The 13505-nt window shown below is 45.7% G+C and overlaps 1 protein-coding gene across 1 annotated transcript in view; it reads right to left on the bottom strand.

Annotated features, from left to right (window-relative positions):
• LOC310743484 (uncharacterized protein) overlaps positions 1-13505 on the bottom strand; it is a 28980-nt gene that overhangs the window by 4823 nt on the left and 10652 nt on the right. The window contains exons 3-8 of the mRNA XM_083573814.1: positions 8324-8471; positions 6307-6592; positions 5083-5234; positions 4233-4518; positions 2974-3125; positions 467-752 (exon numbers count right to left, since the gene is read on the bottom strand). Of these exons, the coding sequence (XP_083429940.1) occupies positions 467-752; positions 2974-3125; positions 4233-4518; positions 5083-5234; positions 6307-6592; positions 8324-8402 (1241 nt within the window). The 5' untranslated portion in view covers positions 8403-8471. The remainder of the gene's footprint in view (positions 1-466; positions 753-2973; positions 3126-4232; positions 4519-5082; positions 5235-6306; positions 6593-8323; positions 8472-13505) is intronic.

Here is a 13505-nt window from a genome sequence, read left to right as displayed (position 1 = left end):
CAGAGTTTGAAAGGACCACGAGGGTCATCTAGTCCAACCCCCTGCAATTTAGGAATCTTGAACCCATGACCCTGAGATTACAAGTCTCGTGTACTACTGTCGGAGCTATGCTGGCATGGCAGAACAGGACAATTAAACCTGCCTAATATACATACTAAATTACATAACTTAGGTTGTTTTGCCACAGCAGACAGCAAGACAAAATAAGTTAGCTTTCGGCAGAAAGCGAACTGCTGTGGAATGGAAACAGTCCTGCATGTGGCGAAAACAGGGCAGAACAGAAAAGCGTACCTCATGACATCTCTATATATAAGGAAAGGATGGAGAACCCATGCCCTCCAAATATTGTTGGACTCCACCTCCCACCTGCTTGAACTCAAGATGATGGGAGTGGTACTCCAATAACACCTGAGGGGCCGCAGCTTCCCCTTCCCTGGCTACAAAGCATCTGATCCGGATACAGTACCTAGGATTTGTGGTCCCTCCTCTCTCTGCAGAGTCCCCAATTCGGATTTCAGCCCCATTGAGACGCTGAGCACAGCAGTCTTTCCGATTGGTGATGCTGACATGGAATACATGATACTGTGCCTTCAAGTCTACCATCCACCATGGATTATTTTCAGAATTTGTGTGGGTGCAGGATCCCTGGTTAAAATTACTGGATGTGGACCCGTCAATGGCATTTCCAGCTGCTCCTAGCGAGCTGTAGGTACTGGATTGTGAAGCTTCTCCGGCGAGGGCCACATTAGTGTCTGAAAGAAAGAAAAGGGAAAGTTTCCATTTTGTTGCTGTTGTGCTTCAACCACTGAACTGAAAGGCAGAAAAAACTAAGAGAGCTGAATTAATTCTTAATTAATGCACTCGCCATGCTCTCAGCAGGTGCCTAAAAACATATGAGATCACAATAGTATGTGAGGTCCTGGAGCCCAAAAATGTGCATCCCAGTTTTCAGCCTCAACATGTTGGAGGGTACGGTATTTGTCTGGTGCTGAAACAAAATCTCAGCAGTGGGTGAATCCCCTACAAGTGAGGAAGGGGAGGGAAGGAGAGCCTGGGTGTAATCAGGGGAAACTGTTATTTCAGTTGCAGTCTTAGTAGCAGCAGAGCATGGAAAGTAAGAGTTTATGCCTGTATACTATACCCGTCAACTGCCCCATTTAAGCTGGACATTCCAGAATCACAGAAGCCAATCCTGGCTTCTGTTTGATTGCCGGATCTTTTTGGTCCAGCACTCTGGAGCGAGTCCTCATGCCACAGCACCAGACCAAAAGACTCTCACTCTGGTGCTTGTGAGCATGGTGACCTCAGAGTGCCAAGGTCCAGCACTAGGTCACCATCCTGCAGAGCCCATCGCCCAGCCCTTCCTGGCTCACTTTTATGAGCCAGGATGGACAAGGATCAAGGAGACAGGTGGTCAGTTTCACTTGTCCGAGCAGCCTGTCTGCATCCTCAGAGGTAACAGATTGGAATCGATCCTATACAACTTGACTAGAGAAGACTCTAGCACTCTTCTGCCCCAGCCCTGCTCCCAGGGTGGAAGGTGGAGTCTACCTCCTTCCAACTCTGCAAACTTTGCAGACTTTATCTGCAAAAAAAATTGCAAAATCATTGCAGGAGATCTTGGGGTCCTTACCAGGCCCCAACGGCAAAGGTGGTTCCGTTAGATTGCAAACCACCTGAAAGAGTCTCCTGCTGCTGTCTTCTGCAGATGAAAGGTCCTCTACGGTGTCACTATTGCGACTTGGTAGGCTCAACGTTCAGCTCTAACCCATGTCTGGTCTAATTCAAAATGAGATTTCCACCACTGGCACTCTAGCCATTTCAGTGATTGTTTTATCGCCCTCAACTCTGGAGAAACCATGGGGCTGTCCAGGCTCCATGCAATCGGAGAGGGCGCTTCAGAGCCAGACAGTCAATAGCCCTGGTTAAGTCCACATTCCAGCAGGCCACCAGGGAATCAGCTGAAAGACCATCAACACGGAATAAAACATTCCCTACCACTCTCTGGAAACCATTTGGATCCATTAAGTGGTGGGGACGGACCATACAAATTGGCCCCACCTCCCTGCAAATGGGAAGGGTCGTGGAGAAGTCCAGTTGCACCAGAAAGTGATCTGACCATGGAACTTCTTTTGTTTCGCTTTTCCTTAGTGTCAGATCACCCACATTCATAAAGGTGAATGAACACTAGGTCTAAGGCATGTCCACGACTATGAGTTGGGTCAAACTTATTCAGGGACAGCTCCAGGGAGGTCATACTATGCATGAAGTTCTGAGGGGCCCCTTGTAAGAGCGTGTCAGCATGGATGTTAAAATCCCCTAGGACAACCAAACTAGGTGTCCCTAGGAGAACATCTGCCACGACCTGAAGCAGCTTGGATAGGGAATCCTTGGTGTGGCGGGAAGGTCAGTACACAAAAGGAATCCTGTACTGCTCCTATCGCCCACCTTCTAGAACATGCACTCAGACAACTGGGTCTTCCCAATAGGATGCCTGGTGTAAGCTTATGACTTTCTAAATATCACTGCAGCACCCACCCGCCCATATGTCCTGGGTTGCTGTGCGTAAGAGAAACCTGGTGGACAAGCAGCAGCAAGGACAGGCCCATCTGCTTCATCGAACCACATGCCAGGTCAAGTCCTCCATCCACGACCAAGTCGTGGGTGACAGCCGTCTTGTGAATCATTCACCTGGCATGTGGGTCATGTGGGTCTCCCTTGTTGATTCCAGTATCCTTCTGGTCTAGACCAGACCCGGAGGCAGGGATAGACTTCAAACAATGACTAAACTTGCCTCCTCGGTAATGACATGGTCTGGTCTTAGCACAATTCCTCCTCCTACCTGTGATCCCTGAGAATGGGTGTCCCCTTGCATCCCCCCCCCCCGCGGAACGGGCCCCAACCATTCTGTTGGTGTGTCCACAGCCTCAGTCTCTTAGCACACAAGTAGATGACAATATCTTTTCTACGTACCAGGGGACTCTATCTTCCGTCCAAACACCTGGACTTCACAAAGTGTGAGGTATTCTTTCCTAGGTAGGGTAACAGTGACATACCGCCCTTTTGATGCTTCACAGTTAAAGCTGCCTGTTTTCCCAGCACCCAAAGAACTTATTGTAGCGCATCTAGAAAAGAACCAAATCATATATTATTATTATTTTAAAAATAGCATTAAACAGTAATGGAAGAATTTTTTTCAGTAACCTGAACTCACATGAAAAAGTCAGAAAAGAAAGCAAATATTTGCTATGTTCTGGGAAATCAAATTGCTAGGGATATGTCTGGAACATTTGCACTCCAATGTCCTCCCTGTGCCATAATCCTGTAAAGCAGGGATGCCAGAAATTGTTGACAAAATAGAAGTGGAAATGGCCAGTGTTGACAAATTCACCCCATTGGAGGAACAGAAATTGATCCAGTGGATATGATCAGTATTTGCTGATCAGTCCAAAACCAGTATGTAATTGACTACATCATGTTCCCCGATTTGCATTGCATTTCCATTTCAATGAAATCATAGAATCATAGAACAGCAGAGTTTGAAAGGACCATGAGGGCCATCTAGTCCAACCCCCTGCAATTTAGGAATCTTGAACCCATGACCCTGAGATTAAAAGTCTCGTGTACTACTGTCGGAGCTATGCTGGCATGGCAGAACAGGACAATGTAACCTGCCTAATATACATACAGTGGTACCTCGGGTTAAGTGCTTAATTCATTCCGGAGGTCCGTTCTTAACCTGAAACTGTTCTTAACCTGAAGTAGCACTTTAACTAGTGGGGCCTCCCTCTGCTGCTGCACAGTTTCTGTTCTCATCCTGAAGGAAAGTTCTTAACCCAAGGTACTATTTCTGGGTTAGCGGAGTCTGTAACCTGAAGCATATGTAACCTGAAGCGTATGTAACCTGAGGTACCACTGTACAAAATTACATAACTTAGGTAGTTTTGCCACAGCAGACAGCAAGACAAAGTAAGTTAGCTTTTGGCAGAAAGCGAACTGCTGTGGAATGGAAACAGTCCTGCATGTGGCGAAAACAGGGCAGAACAGAAAAGCGTACCTCATGACATCTCTATATGTAAGGAAAGGATGGGGAACCCATGCCCTCCAAATATTGTTGGACTCCACCTCCCACCTGCTTGAACTCAAGATGATGGGAGTGGTACTCCAATAACACCTGAGGGGCCGCAGCTTCCCCTTTCCTGGCTACAAAGCATTCGATCCGGATACAGTACCTAGGATTTGTGGTCCCTCCTCTCTCTGCAGAGTCCCCAATTCGGATTTCAGCCCCATTGAGACGCTGAGCACAGCAGTCTTTCCGATTGGTGATGCTGACACGGAATACATGATACTGTGCCTTCAAGTCTACCATCCACCATGGATTATTTTCAGAATTTGTGTGGGTGCAGGAACCCTGGGTAAAATCACTGGCTGTGGACCCGTCAATGGCATTTCCAGCGGCTCCTAGCGAGTTGTAGGTACTGGATTGTGAAGCTTCTCCAGCGAGGGCCACATTGGTGTCTGAAAGAAAGAAAAGGGAAAGTTTCCATTTTGTTGCTGTTGTACTTCAACCACTGAACTGCAAGGCAGGAAAAACTAAGAGAGCTGAATTAATTCTTAATTAATGCTCTTGCCATGTTCTCAGCAGGTGCCTAAAAACATGTGAGATCACAATCATATGCGAGGTCCTATAGCCCAAAAATGTGCATCCCAGTTTTCAGCCTCAACGTGTTGGAGGGTACGGTATTCATCTGGTGCTGAAACAAAATCTCAGCAGTGGGTGAATCCCCTACAAGTGAGGAAGGGGAGGGAAGGAGAGCCTGGGTGCAATCAGGGGAAACCGTTATTTCAGTTGCAGGCTTAGTAGCAGCAGAGCATGGAAAGTAAGAGTTTATGCCTGTATACTATACCCGTCAACTGCCCCATTTAAACTGGACATTCCAGAATCACAGAAGCCAATCCTAAACTAAAGATCCCAGGATTCTTGGGGGAAAGTCATGCATTTAAATGTGCTTTAAATACAGGGTGTGTCCACAGCCTCAGTCTCTTTGTACACAAATAGATGACAATATCTTTTCTACGTACCAGGGGACTCTATCTTACATCCAAACACCTGGACTTCACAAAGCGTGAGGTATTCTTTCCCAGGTAGGGTAACTGTCACAAACTGGCCCTTTGATGATTCACAGTAAAAAGTTTCTGTTTCCCCAGCACCCAAAGAACCTATTGTAGCACATCTAGAAAAGAAATGAAATCATTAAAAAAAAAATGAATAGCATTAAACAATAATGGAAGAATTTTTTTCAGCAAAAACATAGAACAGTAGAGTTGGAGAGGACTATGACGGTCACTAGCCCAAACATCTGCAAATTAGGAATCTTTTGTCCAGTGTGGGTCTTGAAGTCATGAGCTGGAGATTTAAAGTCTCATGCTCTACTGTCAGAGATATGCTGGCGTGGCATAACAGAACAATGCAACCTACATAATTTACATACTGAATTATATAAATTACATAAGTTATGTAGTTGTTAGGAGTCCAGGTTCCCGGCTTGATAACATAGTAAGCGTAAGTAATTAAAAAGGAGGATTTATTGCAAAAAAAACCCCAAGCAATTATTTCCGGACAGCTCTAACAAACCTCCAGCCCCCATCACTGAGTTGACCTTTCTGAGGGGTTCTTCCGGCATCGACAGAAGAGATTGAGCCTTCGACTTGTCTAGGAGCCTTCCTATATGCCTACACCTCGGACTTACTTAGTCAGCTGCAGCCCCTTCCTGTTCCAAAAAGCTGTCTCTGTGACTTTCCACGCCTGTTTGGGCTTCCAGGGAGCTTTGGCTGTGTTCCAGCCTGCTCTCCGTTCCTTCCTTATCAGCCAGCCATCCAAGATCAGGGGGACTTGATGCTGGCAGCTGCGGGCTCTCCTATGGCAGCATGAAAGCCCAGCCCCCCTGTCCAGACTGCATTCTGCAGCCAGCTGCAAGATTACACTAGGAGCTGGTGTTTTCATGACAGAAGTTTTGCCACAGTGGAAAGCAAAACATAGCTTTTGGCAGACAGTGAACTGCAGCAGAAAATGAACTGCATGTGACGAAAACAGGGCAGAACAGAAAATCATACCTCACAACTTCTCTACATGAAAGGAAGATATAGGAAACCCATGGCCCTCCAAATATTGTTGGACTCCAACTGCCACCTGCTTGAACCAACATAGACAATGGATCAAGATGATGGGAGTGGTACTCCAATAACACCTGGGGGGCCTCAGCTTCCCCTTCCCTGGCTACAAAGCATCCGATCCGTATACAGTACCTAGGATTTGTGGTGCCTCCTATCTCTGCGGAGTTCCCAACTCGGATTTCAGCCCCATTAAGACGGTGAGCACAGCAGTCTTCCCGATTGGTGATGGTGACACGGAGTACTTGATACTGTGCCTTCAAGTCTACCATCCACCAAGCATTCCTTTCAGAATCTGTGTGGGTGCAGGATCCCTGGTTAAAATCACTGGCTGTGGACCCGTCAATGGCATTTCCAGCTGCTCCTAGCGGGTGGATGTTGCTGGATTGTGAAGCCTCTCCAGTGAGGGCCACGTTGGTGTCTGAAAGAAAGAAAGGGGAAAGTTTCCATTTTGTTGCTGTTGTGCTTCAACCACTGAGCTGCAAGGTAGGAAAAACTAGGAGAGCTGAATCAATTCTTAACCCATTCACATAAATTCTAACCTATCCACACCAGTTTTTTTCCGCAATTGCCTGGCATAAGTAGACACAGGTCCAGGCAGGGCTTTATTTTGCCCCGTTGCTTTAGTGGGAAAACTCACTGTTTACCTCTAAATCAAAACAAAAGTCAAATGGGTTTCCTGCACTGGGACCACACACACACACCCCACTCACTTGGACTCATGCCTACAAATCACATACCTCTGCCTAGAAATCGTGGCACAAACAGAAGTGAGGATGGGTCCTCGTTCTTTGTTAGGAAACCTTCCAGTGCAAAATAAAACCAGAAGTGTAATGAAGCTGGCTAAACTTATGTCATATTCTACTTGCGGTTACTGCAACAAACAGCACAAAAGGCGCGTACTCCAACCAAACAAAAAGATTAGCATCACCTCCAAGTGTCCCTGTTTTTCGGGGACAGTTCTGGAATTACAAAAGCCATGCTAGCTGGGGATCTGATCCCTGAATGTCCCCAATTCCCCGTCAGGGCTACCGCTGCTGAGCTTGGAGAGGAGCACGAGCTGGAGGTTGTTCAGAGCAGTGGCAGTAGTGGCGGCGGCAGTGGCAGCTCCGCAGGAACATCCTGGTGCCTCTCTGGTGCCTCTCCAGGGACTCTCTGTGGCCGCTGTTGCTGGCCTTTTCTTTGGGCAGTTTGCAGCAGTTGCAGGAGAGCGGGTCAGGAGGAGAGGCTGCTGCCACCCTAAAATCCAGCTTCATGTAGCGAGTTGGCTATCAGGACCATTCAAGGAGGAATGAAAGGGGGAGTGGAGCAGGGTGCAAGGAGTCTCAATTTTTAAGATGCTTTGTGCATCCACGTCTAACATTGCCCCTTTCTAAAAGTTATTAATTGGTATGTGTTTTTCTTTTTGTAAATCTTCCAATGATTGAAATAAGATAACATTGGAATTAGAGGGTTTCCCTCGGGGGTAGAGGAATGGGGTCAATTGTTAGGGGGACTGAGAAATGTTCCTGTTTTCATTTGAGGAATGTTGAAGGGTATGGGTTAGTTGTGCCTAAGACTGCATTCTTGTACTCACTTACCTGGAGTAAATCGTGAACTCAATGAGCTTTACTTCAGTGACACTAAAAGCCCATTGAAACCAAAGGAACAAGTTAGTTGTGACTAATGCAACTTCCATTGTCATTAAACTAACCCCTGAGCAAACATGGTTAGAATCTCCCCCTGAGTCCTATTAAATTCAGTGCAGCTTACTCTGAGATAAAGAGGTTAGGAGTGCTGCCATTAGTTCCCATAATTATGAATTGTTGCTGAAAAGCTGTAACCCATATTCAAACGAGCCCCGGGTGACAAAAGCTGGCGGGCAACAGCAGTTCCCAAAGAAGAGGGCACATTGAGTGCTTTGGGAATTTGTCTTGAGCCTGATTAACTACTGCTAAGAAATATTTCTTAACCAAAACAGAGGCCCAGATCTAAAGGCAGGCAGTCACATAGGAAGCCCTATTGAAATTAACAGGCTATCTGTAAGTCACCATTAATTTGTCATATTCTTTTCCAGTGGGAATTAACCCAGCCTTCTATGGCTTTGCACCAGTGAATATTAGGGGAAGAAAAAAATAGGGGGAGGAATGACACCCAATTCTTGGTAACGCACCTTCCAATGCAGGCCGTGTTGGCAGGATGGTCAAGAGCATCAGCAAAAGGCAGCATCTCACAGTCCTTCCTCGAAGCATTGTGTCCTTTTTGGGCAAGGCTCAGGAGACAAGACTTACAGAAAGAGAAAAGCGCTCTTGACTTGAGTGCTGACAAGAGAGTGGGAAGGGGGTTATTAAACTGCCCGGGATGCTGCTCTCCTCCAATCAGAAAACTGTTCATAACAAAGACCACTCAAAGTTTCCTTTCAATTTTGTGGTCAAAGCAAATATTTGACCTCTTGCCAGTTATTACAACATGAGGAGATTTGGTTGATAAGGGGCAGGGTCTGAGGTAAATGAGACAAAATAGCAGAAAGAGTACATGAACCATGGTCTTAAATGAAAATAAATAGGAGTTTGGTTATTTCTTTCAAACAAAGTTGTTGTTGTTTAGTCATTTAGTCGTGTCTGGCTCTTCGTGACCCCATGGACCAGAGCACTCCAGGCACTCCTATCTTTCACTGCCTCCTGCAGTTTGGTCAAACCCATGGGTAGCTTCGAGAACACTGTCCAACTGTGGATCACTGCCTTGCTGTGGTGAAGGGGCTTGAATAACTCAGAGAAGGTATGAGCTATGCTGTGCAGGGCCACCCAAGATGGACAGGTCCTAGTGGAGAGTTTTGACCAAACGTGATCCACCTGGAGCAGGAACCGGCAAGCCACTCAAGTATCCCTGCCAAGAAAACTCCATGGAAAAAGACAAAAGACAAAGCAAAGTTACACAAACACTATATCGCACCACAAGAAGATCCCTCCAGCTCCAAACCTATATAGAGCTGTGTCATGTGAAGCATCTAACACCTATTCTGGGTTTAGCTATCTCAATAATGTCACACCAATTCTTGACTGTCATTGATGGTTGCTTGTCTGTTTCAGTACCCAATTCAAAGTGCTGTTTTTAACCTTTAAATCCATTAGCAGCCTTTGGAGCAGATTACCTAAGAAGGATCGCATGCTTTCCCAACCAAGAGACCTTCTTGGCTGTGAGTCGTGGAAGACCTGCTCTCTGCCTTGCAGTCCTTTTTCCACCTGGCCTGAGACAATGGGACCTGCACTAATGCCCGCTGCAGAAGCTGAGGCTGCTGAACAGACTCTTGGGCTGGGGTGTTGTCTCAGGGGTTCGGTTGTTGTTACTGAAACTGCCAGCCTGCAACAGCAGCCACACCCCAGAAATGGTGTTCATTGGCCGGCTAAACCAGGTCAAGGGTGGGTTTCAAACCCTTGGTGTGTTAGGGACTCCCTGACATATGAAGACAGGCTCTTGTGGATTGATTGAGTGGATAGGATTAATACACATATTGGCAAGTGAAAAGGAGAAAGCTGAGTTTGCTCCACAACTCTCAAGTTTCTAATTAGTTCTAACTGTTTCAACCTTTTGTTAAGTAGTTTTAACTTGTCTCATTGATATTTTACAGAATGCAGACCAGAGGACAAAAGTCTGGATTTCATCTGTCCTGGAGGTCTGGGTTCCCCCCCCCCTTTTTTAATTTTTCTTTTTGCATTTTTCAGTTACATACATATTCATTTCTTTCTCTGTGTTTTTCTAGTTTATCTTATCACCTCTTCTAAATGTCTAATAGAGCATCTAATACAATAATAGGCATCTAATACAACAATGAAACATCTCTAATCAGATCCTATCATATGAAGACTTCCCAGCCTATCTTTCCTTGACAGCCTAGATTCTCCTTTCATTTTGCTGCAACTCCTTAGTTTATATTTTCTTTTTTTCCTGTACCTATCCTTTTACTCTTTTAAAAAACTGGTGTTCAAAAATCTATCCCCGCTTGTATATTTATCATTATTCCACTCTTTTTAAAATTGTAGCTGTCAAACCAGCTACGGTAAATTCTATTAGTTTCAATATCCACTGATCTTTTGTCAGAATTGTTCTTTCTTTCCACATTTTTGCATATGTTATCCTTGCCTCTGCTGCTGCATAGAGGAATAGGTTTTTTTAGTTTTGTTTGGGAGTTCCTGTCCTATTAGGGCTAGCAGGAATGCTTCTGGTTTTGGGGAGAATGAACATTTGAGCATCTTCATAAGTTCTTCATGAATCATCCCCCAAAACGCTTTTGCGCTTTTGCACTGCCACCACAAGTGGATTAACATGCCTTCTGCATCCATACATATCCAGCATTGGTTAGATCCTCTTTTATTTATCTTTACCAATTTTCTGGGCATCAGGTACCACCTAAAAAGCATCTTTATTATATTTTCTCCAAATGTATAGCATGCTGAAATTTTAACCATATTATTCCATAATTTATCCCAATCTGCAAGGTCTATATTATATCCAAAATCTGCAGCCCAGTCAATCATTGCCGCCTGGAAGTCTGTTTTAATGAATTTTAAACCCATAAGAACTCCGTTTGTCTGTGGAGTAGAGACTGGGTGGAGTGGTATTGCTATAATTTACCATTTCCTTCAAGTAAGAAAGCTGTTGAGTGTTGTAACATCTTGCACAAATTTGCTTTGCTCAAGAGAAAAACCTGTCCTGCCTGGAGTTTAGCAACTAGGCCAGGAGTTGCTGAAAGGAATTAAAGGAATTAAAGGCAAAAGAATCTGCCCTATAGTTCAGTTCAAAATATTAAGTGAAGTAGATCCATCTGATATGGTGGTTACAAGAATGCAAAAAGAAAAAGATTGGAACAAGTTAAGCAAGTTAAGCAAGTTAAGCAAGCCAGACAAAGACAAACCAACAAAGGAAGCTGTCAGGGAACTGCCATCGGAGCTAGAGCTAGAGGAGAACCCAGGTCAGAAAACACATGGGTCCCCGCTGAGGCGATCAATGACGGGTTTCTAGTGGAAGAATTCCACAGCCTGTTCCCAGATAAACCAAAACCACTAGCGAGATTCTGGGAGGAAGAATTTGGAACCACAGACGACGAAGAGGACTCTGTGGGTTTTCCTGCCTCCAAAGAGGAGGGAGGGGAGGTGTCAGAGGGAGAAGAATCAGACTGGGAGGCCCACCCCGCGGGGAGAGATCGGAGCGGGTGGGAAGCGGGTTTTGAATCCTCAGAGGATGGCGACAGCTCCTTCAGGGGATTCCCCGCATCGTCAGCCGAGGAAAGGGACGAGGTTGGATCAGAAGGTCGGGCCGGGGGTGGAGGGGGTCCTGGGGGGGAAGTGGATGTCAGGGAACTGCCATTGGAGCTAAGGCTCCAGAGGGATGCCGGAGAGGGTCCCAGTAGGGAGAGAGGCAGCCCATCTGCTGGGGAAGGAAATCAGCGTAACACCAGTGGAGAAGGGGGGCAGATGGGGGAATCGGAGAGGAGGCTCCAAGACTCCTCGCCGGAGACCAGCGGAGAGAGTACGGGTCCTCCGCTGCCCACACCCTCCCTGCGCAGAAGACTTCCGCGCAGGGAGAGTAGGAGGAGACTTGGCGTCAAAGAACTTCTTTGCTGGAAGAAGTTCAAGAAACGCCCACTGATGGATTCTGCCAGCGACTGAGACAGCCACGAAGCTAGAGGCTGTCCAGACAGAAAGGGTTCAACCAGATAACCTAGCCAGGAGTGGCGGCAACTTACGCACGAGCAACCCCTAGAACCATTACAGAAGCAATCAAAATATTTCTCTCCCATTGATAGGACTCTCTCAAAGCAGGAACGTACTACTCCTCTGGTGCAAGGAATGTCCATGCACTGTGAAATTGTGTAGAGCTTAGAAAAGAGAATGAGTGCTTTCCCTCTTCTCCCTCTGTTGTGTGAAGATGCCAGCACACAGGAAGCTGTTCAGGATCTTTTGTCATGGAACTGTCCCTGATCATAGCTGTCAAACTTCCATTTTTTTGCAGAACATTCCCTTATTCCAGCGCCGTTTCCCGCTGCTTCCCCCTGCTATCCCTAATTGTTAGATAGCCCGTAGACTGTCCCTGGGACAGGTGAGGCTGCTGATCCCTTATTTTCAAATCTGAAAGTTGACAGCTATGTCCCTGATTCCCCATGGCTAATTCTCCACAGCCTTACCTGCTGTCTAGCTTGAACAAATCAGTTATGTTAACACAGTCATAAAAGGCTCCCAACTCAGGAAAGCCCAAGAGTCCAGTCTCGTGCCCTGAGGGCTTGGTTTTTTTGCCATTTGTGTATACCTGTGATGTGTATAATGATTTAACGATATGTGCTATGTTTTTGATACCTGTTTGTTTACTTTTACTTTCAGAGATCGGAGTGGCGTGCAGCAGTATATTGGGCAAAATGACATACAAAGAGATGTCTATTAGGAGAAATTTATGCAAAAATGTTGATGAATTATTGTGGGGACTTGTTTTTCTAAAATTATCAAAGTGATGTGAAGATCTGAAATTAAAAGGGCTGCCAACAGGCAATGTAGGGGGCACACATGTACCAGGCCCCCAATCCAGCAAGGTCCTTGAACTTTTAACTTCCATTTTAAAAAAGGTAAGCCAATCAAACTTCTATAAAGAAAGCTAGAAAGCAAAATGTGGAGGCAACAATTAGAGAAGCTGCTATTGCCAAGAATGCTCAATAACATAAACTGTTGTTAAGCAATCAGAGGAAGGAATGCTGACCACCCCTACCTGGTACTCCTAGATAGCCTCCCAGGGTGGCAGGAAAAAAAGAGGAATATCTTGTTATTCCTGCTAGTCTGGCACTGGATGAAGAGATTAGCTGTATGCATGTTTAAGTGCTGTCCTGCATGTCCACATTATTTCATTCAATCCCCAAGTGTCCTGCTTTTACAGTGGAAAACACAACTGGCTGATTGTGGCATGATTTACCGTACTTACTCAAAACTAATGTGCACCCTTTCCCCCCAATTACATTGTGAAAATTACTGTGTGCATTAGATTCAATGGCACATTACATTCGAGTAAATACAGTAGTTTTGCAGGCCATGATTGATCAGGCCTTGGTCCCCAAAAGCCTCTCCCTGAGATTCCTGCCCTTCATAAGTGCCTGAGCACCCAGAAAATTGTCCATGAAGCTGCTGGACAACTTTTGACAGAGCAAGCAAGGGAAAGCCGGCTTTCCCCTCCACGAGACCCTCCCCTTCTGGCTCCATCAGCATAGTTGGTTTTTTGTTGTTGTTTTTTAAGAGAGATTGCACACAGAGAGATTTTTTTAAAAAATGAACATACAGACACAACCAACTAACTAATCCTTTTCTAAAAACTCGCTT

This window comes from Podarcis filfolensis (genome assembly GCF_964270895.1).
Source record: "Podarcis filfolensis genome assembly, chromosome: 10".
Classification (NCBI taxonomy): domain Eukaryota; kingdom Metazoa; phylum Chordata; class Lepidosauria; order Squamata; family Lacertidae; genus Podarcis; species Podarcis filfolensis.
This window is presented reverse-complemented; position numbering and strand designations above follow the sequence as displayed.